Genomic DNA, 11,262 nt, shown 5'->3' with positions numbered 1-11,262 from the left:
GCTGATACTCGCTTTCAAAATAACTTGTATTCTCAGGTCACCAGTAGACAGGTACATGTGCCGGGTTTTGAGAAGAAGGAGCTCGTTCAAGACTCCTCTTTTATTTTGATGTATATTATTTTTGGTGTCTATATAACTTGACAGAACACACTTGTATGAAATTATATTATTAATGCAATGGATGATGTTGTTGCTTGTTTACTACTTTGCATTGTTATGATAATGTACATGACGTCCTCCACCCCAGAACGTTTCCGTCGTTTATCGGTTTTGGGGGTGTGACAGGTAGGTTGGGGAACTCACTAAGCTTCATGCTTACGGTTTTCAGTTTTGGTTTCAGGTACTTCAGGTAGCGGAAGGAAGAGCTCGGGGTGATCGCATGGCACACACCATAGACTAGACAGCCTGGGAATGTTTTACTCTAATAATGAAAATATGTTTTGGAATTAATACTCTGATTATGTTATGGATTGATAAATGTGTTTTAAGTAATGTTTTATAAAAGAAATTTTTAGTCTTGAAATTTGGGGTGTTACATATATAAAGAAGGCTATGGCCTTATCCTCAGCCACCATTTAAGTGAGTGAAACCCTAAAAGAGAGCCAACCTTCGTTCTAAGTTGATGTGAGTGTTTTTGGAGCTAAAAGTGCCTTTATGTGTTAGTAAAGAAGAAGAGGAGATTCTTGTGAAGGCTAGAAGTTGGAGTGCAAGCTTGGATCTGAGTTCTATAGAGGGAGAAGCTTCACTTGGAGGTAAAAAGCTCATAACTTTCCTTTTTATTATGGTTGTGTGCTTCTTGGACCAATTTTTAGGGTTTTTTGGTCCCAAGATGGAGACTTTTTTAGCAAATGGTCTCCATAAGCTAGAATCTACCTTATTTCAGTGTATTATGTGTTGTGGGTTCATAAAAATCCAATCTTGGACGTTGAGGCTAAGTCATGCATGAGATTAGGACTTAATGGGGAAAAATGTTATATGTTGGAAGTGGTTGGTGACCTTTATAGCCATGCAAAGGCTTAAAGGTTTCGACTTTATGACTAGAGCCTAGATCTGTGATATGAACCCATGACTTAACCTGTTCAGACCAAAAATAGAGGAAGGATAAGTCTGGGACTTACGCTGGTCGTAAGTCTCAGAACGTGTGGCGTAGTAGGTTGAGGTCCCCGATGAGTTTTAGGCGCGCTTGAGTACGCTGAGCGTACCAAGGAGGTACGCCCCGCGTAACTCCTTCTGTGGGCTTTTGAGTTATGTTTTGGGCCTTGAGTGTTGGGCCTGGAGTTTGGGCTTCATGCAATAGAGTCTTGGACCAGAGAAGTGTATATATGTGCTTTGGGGCCCTTGGGTTGGGCTTGCCTTTTTGTTTGGGAATGGGGTCGTGTGTGGACCCATTTATTATTGGGCCTTGGTGGGCCCAGTGGGTTAGGGCATTAGTGGGCTGGTAGGTGGTCTATCTTTAGACCCAATAAGTGAGAGGTTGGACTTAGCTCCTAATTGAGATTATTGTGGGTTTGGCACAGACTTAGAGGCCGGTGCGTAGCAGCAGTGTTTATAGGAGTTGTTCTTCATCCGAGGTGAGTCTTCTCACTATACTTTACCTAAAGTGGTAATTAGAGTTATGTGACAGAGTATTTTGTATGTTATTCATATGATGTGATACACTGCATTATTTCCATGTCATTTATGTTATGTATGTTACAGAGTTTATAGAGTTAGGACCGGAAGGTCCACAGAGTTGGGACCAGAGGGTCCACAGAGTTATGGGACTGGAGGGTCCCACTGAGACACATTGACCAAAGGTTCAAACAGAGTTATAGCCTCGAGTGGCTAATATGTGTTGTATGTGGTATTTTGGGGAACTCACTAAGCTTCGTGCTTACCGTGTTATGTGTTATGTGTTTCAGGTTTTCTTTTCTAGATCGCGGGACGACACCGGCTTAATTGTACACACCAGAGAAAGAGTTAAGAGGATCCTGGATATGTTATGAAGAGTATGCATTTTAAAAATGAAAATTTGTTTTAAATTTTCACGTCGTTACATCAAGCATACACAAGACATCTAGAAACGAAACAAGAAAATGAATGAGGATTCTTTCAAGAATGTCGATATTTTTTTTGCAAGAGATTTCAAGAATGAATGTTGTTTGTGTTCATAGTTGTATTCTTTAAGAATGAATGCAATTACTTATTCTAAACTATTAAACTTCATCTTATATAAAATTTGTATTCATTAAAAATTATTCGTCTTGATAATATGTGCTTATAATATTATGTTCATAGTTGTATACCATTCTGACAGAATTACAGAATATCATTCTAACAAAATAACATTCTGATAGAATAAAATCGGTTTATGTTTACAAATTACGTTTGAAATTGAATTAATTTGAAAAAAAATCAGATTTTTTAAATCAAAAACATTAATTATCCCATAAATCTTGATTTTTCCTTTTTTAAATGTCTCAATTGACTAAAATGTTCTTATGTTAAAATTTGTGTGATTATATGGTACATGTTACCCTATTGTAATATCATAGACCCTCAGATCATGACCTTTGATTCTATTCCATCCGATGGTCCAGATCTGTGCATTCTGGCACACAATAGTTAGTAGAAACAAAATAACATAAGCCTATATATATATATATATATATATATATATATATATATATATATATATATATATATATATATATATATATATATATATATATATGGAAAAGTTCAATAGAGAACCATAATTATTGGTTCTTCAAGCAACCAAATCTTTTTTCAATTTCTAAAGCTTATTCGTTATCGAAAAAAAATCTAAAAATATCTAAATTCATATATTAACATTGTGAATGTGAAAAATATTTTTCGGATTCACCGTGTGAATCCGAATTCACATTGTGAATTTTCAAAGATTCACATTGTGAATTTGACGTAAAAAAAAAAATTTGAATTTTATATCATTGGAAAAAGGATAAAAAGTTATGAATTTCTGTATTTTTAGGTTTTTTTTTTATAAAAAATAAGTTCTAAAAGTTGAAAAAAAAGATTGGTTCTTTGGTTCCTTGGTTAATTATGGTTCTCTATTGAACCTCACCCTATATATATATATATATATATATATATATATATATATATATATATATATATATATATATATATATATATATATATATATATATATATATATATATTCGAAAATTTGTTGATTGTTTATTATGTATTATTATCCTAACAAGCATCCAAAACTTTATCGGAAGGAAATTTTAGAGTGGTGCACTAATGTAAATAGTCAATTTTCTTAGTTTTTTTTTTTAGAAAAGTGTTTTTATCTCAACTTCAGCAAAATTTGTGTGATTATGTGGTATAGGTTCAGGACAATTTTAATTAGAAACTAGAAAGGTTACCCCCGCTATGCGGGGGCCAGAAGCTTTCAATATTGTTTCCGAATTGATAAATATGACAGACGTAGAAAGTGCAATGATGAAAAGCCCGGAGTTTGCCCTGGACCGTTTTTTTCATGTTTTTATGAAAAAATATAAAAGTTTTGACTGCAAGGATCAGAAGTTTCAAAACGGTTGAAGAATTAAAGAGGTAGGAATTGGCAATTTTTTAGAAAAGGGATTAAAGTTGTCAAAACGTTAAAGTTTTGTGGCAAAACTTTAAATATTAAAATGTTTCTAAAAAATGTAAAAATATTGATTATAAAGACCAAAAATGTCAAAATAGGTAAAAAATGAGGAACAAAATGCAGGAACCATTTCTGCCAAAAAAATGTCAAGTTTACTATTCCTAAGCTTCATATCTTTAATATATATATATATATATATATATATATATATATATATATATATATATATATATATATATATATATATATATATATATATATATATATATATATATATATATATATAGATGAAAGCTGAGAATTTTTTCTTTTAAGAATAAATACGGTTGAAAAATACATTTTATTTTATCCGTGGTTCCTATAGGTTTTATACCTAGTATTTTAAATAATTGTGCATATCATTAACTAAAAAGGAATTATAAATTTTATTTACTAAATAAAAATTGGTTTTAGTTGGGATGTTAATAAGAGTTAAAATTTGAATTTAGTTGGATAAAAAATAGAAATTAATTTTTTAATGAATAATTATCTTGGATTGGGTTGTGAATTAGTAGTATAGTATAACAAACACCATCTATATAATGTGTACACTCTACAAAATAAAGGCATCATTTTCAGCATAGAGTGGCCCCATCACCCAAACACACACAAACGATAATGGCGGTGTCGGCATGGATGGTAGTCGCAATGAAGACACTGTTTAGCATATTAGCTTGTGTGATGTTTGCTACGCTTTTATGGGCAACTGCCATGGATGGCCTCGCTTCTTGTATCGACCTACGGGATAAGTAAGTTCAACTTCAAAAGCTTAAATTACAGAATTTTTTTTTTTTTCTCAAAATTATCAGTAGACATCGTCGGTGGTTTATTTCAGTTTAGCATGCGTTTTCAAATGAAATTTTGATTTGGATCTTGTTAAACTGTTTATTGCATCTTTATCTTTTTATTGGTAGTTATAAACCAATATTTAGTCAGCCAAATTTCTCGAGAAATCGAATTGAATTGTTTTTATATGTGCATAACATGATACTCTGGTCTGGAATTAGAGTCCAGATTTTTGGGAATATTTTTTTAAAAACCAATTGTCTTTATCAATTGTAGTTTAAAAAACCTGGGTTTTGGATTGGTCTTGTGTTCATCAATATAATTTTAAAATAAATTGGATTGATAATAATTCAGTGGATCAACCAGATCTGGATGGATGGATGGATGTATTTATGTAATTGGTCAACTTAGTATGAAGGATCCATTTAAATACTAATATATATAATATATAAGTGTTTATATAAAATTATAAGGGTGGAATGGAACAGGGTAATCCGCGGTATGGAATTGAAAAATGTTTTTTATTTTAAATTTTAAATTTTAAATTAGTAAACTTTTAATTTAAAAAATAAATCAATTATGTATGTTGGGAGAGATGAGATGGATAGATTTATCATTTATGTGTTGCAAGATTGGAAAGGTGAAAGTGAGAGTAAAAAAAATGGGTTGAGAATTATGCTTGCTTTCTTGTAAAAGTTAAGAGTAAATTACACGAATGGTCCCTATGGTTTGGGGTAATTTGCGAGTTTGATCCCTAACTTATTTTTATAACTTGGAAGGTCCCTATTATTTGTTTTTGTTACACGTTTGGTCCCTATTTTTTGTTTTTGTTACGCATTTGGTTTCTGTCTTAACTAAAAAGACTATTATTTAAATAGGAAAAAATAGTGGGTTATATAAGGTAAGGTGAGGGGGTGTGATTGGAAGTATGTTTATTTAAATAAATTAAAAAAATCAATGACAAAAATAGTCTTTTTAAGTAATACAGGGACCAAGCGCGTAACAAAAGCAAACAGTAGGGATCTTCCGAGTTAAAAAATAAGTTAGGGACCAAACGTGCAAATTACCCTAAACCATAGGGACCATTCGTATAATTTACTCAAAAATAAATCCATCCAGGTCTACCCAAATTGTTTTCTCCCATATACACAATTCGTATTTTATCTTTTTGAAAATAAATTTTCATTTATAAAGTTATGGTTCTTCCCATTTTTTTAACAACAAACATGTTACATATAAAGAAAATCAGGGTTCCCATATTTCTTTAATGGGCTAAATGGGCTAAATATAAGAAATAACAAAATGTATTTCAACATTGTTTTTTTATTTGCATCCAAGGGTATTAGAACATCGTAAATGTTATTTCTTATCTACTTTATTGTTTTCTCTTTAATTAGTTTAATTGTCAAATTGATTGTAGGTGGCTTGTAGCGGCACTCGTAAACTTTTACATAAATTTTGCGTTTATAGGGGTAAGAAATATCATTTATAAAGTTTACAGTGTGGACCTTGAAACAATATGAGTTAAAGAATCACATACTTACACCATGTACATGTAATTTAAAGCTCCATTTGAAAGTAGCTTATCAATTAAAAGCTACCTTACTTACGATAAGTTACTAACTTACTTCTATGGTTTCACCAAACACTAACAATAAGCTACCTTGTGCAAAAAACAAAGTGAGCCCCATAATTTTCACTTTGCAAAATATTATTAAGTTAATTAGTTAAAGTTGATAAAAAAAACATCTCGTAAAATACACTACCACAAGATCATGTTTTCACTCATTAGTTATAAGTTGTAACTGTGACAAACAATTTTTCAAAAGAAAAAAAAAAGATAAAAAATCAACGGATTACTATTTTTTAAACATCGATCTTCTAACATTTTTATAAGCAAATTCATTTATTACACTTTCATACTACATATTATCAAGAAATTCGTTCTCGATTGAAATTAAATCCACAACGTTTAATCTCTCTCGAGACATAGTAGAACACAAAAAAGATTTTAAAAGCTTTAGTTTTAAAAGGTTTTTTTCATTGATGCAACTATAATGAGAACAATCAACAATATTTTGTATGCTAGGCAAGAAAATGGATAAGTGTTTATCATTTTTAAGAAATTTAGTATTCCGTTAACTGTATTATATTCAAGTGATAAAGGTTTTTGTAACAAATCCAATTCGTTGAATAAATCATCAATATTGATGTCTGGGATATAACAACTTTTCAACCTTTTTTCAAAACTTTTGCAACTTTCTTTTGACTCACTAATAATCAGTGACTTTAACTTCCCTCCAATGAACCAATAGCTTGGTCAACTATGTACACAATATATTGAATCAAGAATGACTCATGGGATGAAAATTCATTTATCGGTTTTGATGACCCAACGTCACTCTCGTCAAAATGTTTTTTTTTCTAATTCGTCATTTATTATTTTTCTCAACAAATAGCGAATCAATTCCTAAATCATAAGTTATAGCTCTCAAACAATCCAAAGGATTCTCAAACTCATTCTCTCAGTAGTCTTTAAAAAAAACTCAATAATTGTGCCCACAATATGTATTGTCTCAGCAATACACATAGTTTTATATTGTAGTTATTTGCTAAGGTTATTTATTTTAGTCAATATATGATACCATACAACCATATCGACTATAAGGTCAAATTTTTCAAGTTTATACTCTACCAGTCAAGTAGCTTCACTTTTGATCTTTATATATGTTTCTTCATCAAGTATATATATATATATATATATATATATATATATATATATATATATATATATATATATATATATATATATATATATATATATATATTACTATTTCAGGAGCTCGAGTCACTATTGTTTTTACACATTCAATTCTACTTTCCTAGCTTATAATTAACAAAGATTTTAAAATGAGACTCTAACATATTTGTATTTTTCTTTGGATGTCGATGTTTTTCATAAATTGGTGATAAATTTTAGAATTTATGATTAGATTTGATTTTTTTATTTTCTTTCATTTTTTTCATAAGTAAAATGACTTCAAGATTGCAAATAGATGATACTTCGTGTGTGTGTGTATATATATATATATATATATATATATATATATATATATATATAACCAACAAGGCTAATTTTCTATAATGATAATACATAAAATTGTATTTTATAAAAATACTAATATCATAAGTATAGATTTATCCTAAGGTTAGAGGCCTCTTAAAATTGGAGGCCCCGTTCGACTGCACCGTTTGCACACCCCAAGGCCACCACTGACAATAAGTTCAAAAAATAAGTTAATTCACAACTCGGTACCTTTACCTTTTCTATGTTAAGGAATAATAAGTAAGCATTTGATGCTTACCATTAGAGGTGGCAATCGTGTCGGGTTCGTGTCGGGTTCGTGTCGTGTCGAAACACTAAACGGATTGAAAGTGCTTGACCCTAACCTGACCCATTTAATTAACGTTTCGTGTCGTGTCAACCCATTTATTTTCGTGTCGAGTTCGTGTCGGGTTTCGGGTTAGGGCTATACCTCGAAATATGTCATGTCATGTGAAGTTAAAAGATTGAGCATGTTGAAAGAGTACGAGTTAGGTAGGCAGAAAGGAAAAGCTAATAGTTTGGAGGCAGAATAGATAAAGTCATAGCAAGTTCAGATGACAAAATTAAAAGAGTGGAAGTTGGGGAGGCGGATCACAAAGGTCATGAGGATGCGAGAGTGGTGAAAGAGACTGGGTAGTTTGGGAGAGAATGGAAAAATTGAAATGAAGTCTAGATCTAGACGGCTACGTCATTTCAACATTAAAAAACAATTCAATTCGAAGGCTTTCTTTTACTTATGGTTTTGATTTTGTATCTTTCTAGTTTATTTAATTAATTCAAAATACTTGCATATAAATAAACGGGTCATTTTCGAGTTAAAATTCTCAACCCTAACCTTACCCATTTAATTTTCGTATCGTGTCGTGTCAACCCGTTTATTTAAATGGGTTGAAATATCTTACCCAAACCCGTTTCTTTCGTGTCGGGTCAAATTTTGACACCTCTACTTACCATTGTGGTTATATAATACTTGTATTCTTAGGCTTGGATTGTCTACAAGGAATCAAGTTTGATCAAGGCAGTTATTTTAATATCGATAGCAATTATTGTCGGAAGGTAATCTTTTCTTTTTAAGTAGCAGTGTAACATGTTAGAAGTCATTTCAATTCACTTGAAAACAGTGGAATTTGCTTTGCGTTACTTTCTTGGCATAGCATACTCCATATTTTGTATATCCTTCAAAAATTTAAGGAAGATCTTGTTAGTCTCATTGAAAATTTTCCGATTTCATTCCTTGTACAGTGTTGTTACATGTGGATACATCGCTTTGCAGTTCTTCAAATTGTCACGTGAAGAATCTTCAAAGGATCCATTATATTTTGTGTTAGTGAGACATCAAAAAAAGTAAGAATCTTTCAACTTCATTTGTATTTTGAAAACTAAACTTTTTTGCTTTCAATCATCCTTTACTTTCTATCTTGTTATAAATATGATGACATGTAGTTGAATTTAAATCACATTAAACAATTTCTTAACTTTATATATTTGGCTTAGGGATGCCTTGGAACACATGAGGGGACCTTCTGTTGTAACTGCAAGAGTAATCATTTCTTCATTAGGGTTCTTGATCCTTGGAACTTTTATTTATACATTTGTTGTTTATGGATCTCCAATCCGTGTCTCAACGTAAATTTCATTCTCTTTTTATTTCTTTAAAAGTAATATCAAATTAGAAGGTCATTAAATTCTGCTTTTAATTCATGGAATGTAAAGTTGATAATAGTAAATGCTTGTAGGTGTATGATAGCAGTAGTGATTGACTTCTATTTCCATGTTGTGGCTTTATCGGTATGTCTCCATCTCAATTCATGATACACAAAATTTTGTTGATAAACTTTTAACAATTTTTTTGCTATTTTAAACGACTATATGTTTCAATAAGTAGTTTCATCTTGGATATAGTTTAATAGTGTCACTTTGGAAATATAAATACGTTGCAGTTTTCAACATTAATGAATAACAAATATATTTGATTTGCTTCTTTTCAGGTGTGGGTGGCATATAAGGAATCAAGTTGGATAAGTGCTTTCTTTTGGATACTTTCACTTGTATGTTGTGGGAGGTAATTAAGCATTTATACCAACTATTCACCTTGTTTTTGTCACTTAACATATAACTTACTCTCTTCAAATGATATGTTCACATGTTAATACTATTTATTTTCCATCACTTTTGAATTGAAGATTCATCAATGATGTGTATACAACTTATTATTGCATATAAACACATATCTAGATTCATCTAGTCTTATAATAACAATACATGTTCTGATTTACTTATGTCAAATTTGAACTCTTTAACAGCATTGCTACATGTGTATACATAGTGAAGCAGTTGTTCTACCTCTCCCCTGAGCAGCCTGTTTCCCTTGTACTTGTCAACAATAGTAACAGGTAAGTTGCTGCCTATGGATGTAGTATACCCATATTGGATAGGGATAATGACTTAGAAGACCATTGAAGTTTCAAATTTGTTCAAAAAACACAATTCAAGTATTACATGTTCAAAAAACACCATCAAACTAAGACATATGTACAAAAAACACCAACAAAGTACATATTCTGTTCAAAAAACACCATCTTTATGGTTTGGGGTAACATACATGTTTAGCCCCTAACTTTTTTTTCTTACTCGGACAGTCCCTAACATTTATATTTTTTTCCTTCAGACCATGATCGAGTTAAAAGACTAATATACCCTTATTGGTTTCATTTAACATTTATTTTTATTACTTGTTAATTATTTATACAATTGATATATTTATAATAAATAATAACATAAATTGTATAAATAATTAATATATAATAAAAATAATGTTAAATGAAAGTAATAAGGGTATATTAGTCTTTTAACTCGATTAGAGTCCGAAGTCGAAGCAAATTTAAACTAAAGGGACCGTCCGAGTTAAGAAAAAAAAATAGGGACTAAATATGTAAATTACCCCAAACCATAGAGATGATGTTTTTTGAACAGAACATGTACCTCGTTGATGTTTTTTGAACATATATCTTAGTTTGATGGTATTTTTTGAACATTTAATACTTGAATGGTTTTTTCGAACGAATTTGAAACTTCGATGGTCTCTTAAGACATTTTTCGTACTGGATAAACCAATGTTATTATTACATTATTGGTTATTCGTTTTTTGTTAAAATCTTTTTTTTATGTTTCTTGATATCTTTTATATTTTACAGAAACTTGCTTACAAGCGATCCATTATTGATGGCTAATACCAATGCATAAGTACATTATTGCAAGAATTTGCTTTCTTCTAAATGTATCTTTTATGATTTCACTATTATCGGACCCTTTTACACTTTTGTTACTTCAGTTTGGACAATTTTATCCTTTGAACCATTAATGCCCCGTTCATACCCAACTAAGGAGGAAAAAAATAAAAAATAATAATAATAACTCCTCCCTATCTTTATTTTGACATGTTGGATTAGGAAAACCCGGAACCGGTTAACGGGATTTTATAGAACCGGAAACCGGACCGGTATATAGGAACCGGTTCCGGTTCGGTTCCGGGTATCGTTCCGGGTAAAGTGGGTCTAGAACCGGAAAACCCGGAAACATCAAAGTGGGTAGATTGGAACCGGATAAAGTGGGTTTAGAACCGGAAAACCCGAAAAAACCGAAATTTTTTGGTAATTACTTACTACTTAGTGGGTTGAACTTTGAAAATTTTCATATTGATATCCCGACTTTG

At 31.0% G+C, this 11,262-nt stretch overlaps 1 protein-coding gene across 2 annotated transcripts; it reads left to right on the top strand.

Moving 5' to 3' along the window:
* Positions 1–4,209: 4,209 nt before the first annotated feature.
* LOC111884932 (uncharacterized) lies at positions 4,210–10,911 on the top strand. 2 transcript variants are annotated; one of them, XM_023881226.2, is made up of 9 exons: positions 4,213–4,407; positions 5,865–5,916; positions 8,533–8,606; positions 8,793–8,894; positions 9,045–9,176; positions 9,287–9,338; positions 9,539–9,612; positions 9,854–9,943; positions 10,745–10,911. In XM_023881226.2, exons 1-9 carry the CDS (start codon positions 4,277–4,279, stop codon positions 10,791–10,793), a joined length of 756 nt encoding a protein of 251 aa, XP_023736994.1. In that variant the 5' UTR covers positions 4,213–4,276; the 3' UTR covers positions 10,794–10,911. The 2 variants fall into 2 exon arrangements, with proteins under 2 accessions (XP_023736995.1, XP_023736994.1); XM_023881227.3 differs by lacking the exons at positions 5,865–5,916; positions 8,533–8,606 and having other exon boundaries at positions 4,210–4,407.
* The last annotated feature ends 351 nt before the right edge of the window (positions 10,912–11,262 follow it).

Source organism: Lactuca sativa, chromosome 4 (genome assembly GCF_002870075.4).
Source record: "Lactuca sativa cultivar Salinas chromosome 4, Lsat_Salinas_v11, whole genome shotgun sequence".
Classification (NCBI taxonomy): Eukaryota; Viridiplantae; Streptophyta; class Magnoliopsida; order Asterales; family Asteraceae; genus Lactuca; species Lactuca sativa.
The sequence above is the reverse complement of the archived record's forward strand: the minus strand, read 5'-3'. Positions and strand labels throughout refer to the sequence as shown.

Excerpts from the sequence above, each read along its gene's own strand:
- LOC111884932 (XM_023881226.2), top strand. The coding sequence starts at position 4,277 with ATGGCGGTGTCGGCATGGATGGTAGTCGCAATGAAGACACTGTTTAGC. Across the intron at positions 8,607-8,792 it reads ATAGCAATTATTGTCGGAAG|TGTTGTTACATGTGGATACA; the intron begins GTAATCTTTTCT and ends TTCCTTGTACAG. Across the intron at positions 9,339-9,538 it reads TCCATGTTGTGGCTTTATCG|GTGTGGGTGGCATATAAGGA; the intron begins GTATGTCTCCAT and ends GCTTCTTTTCAG.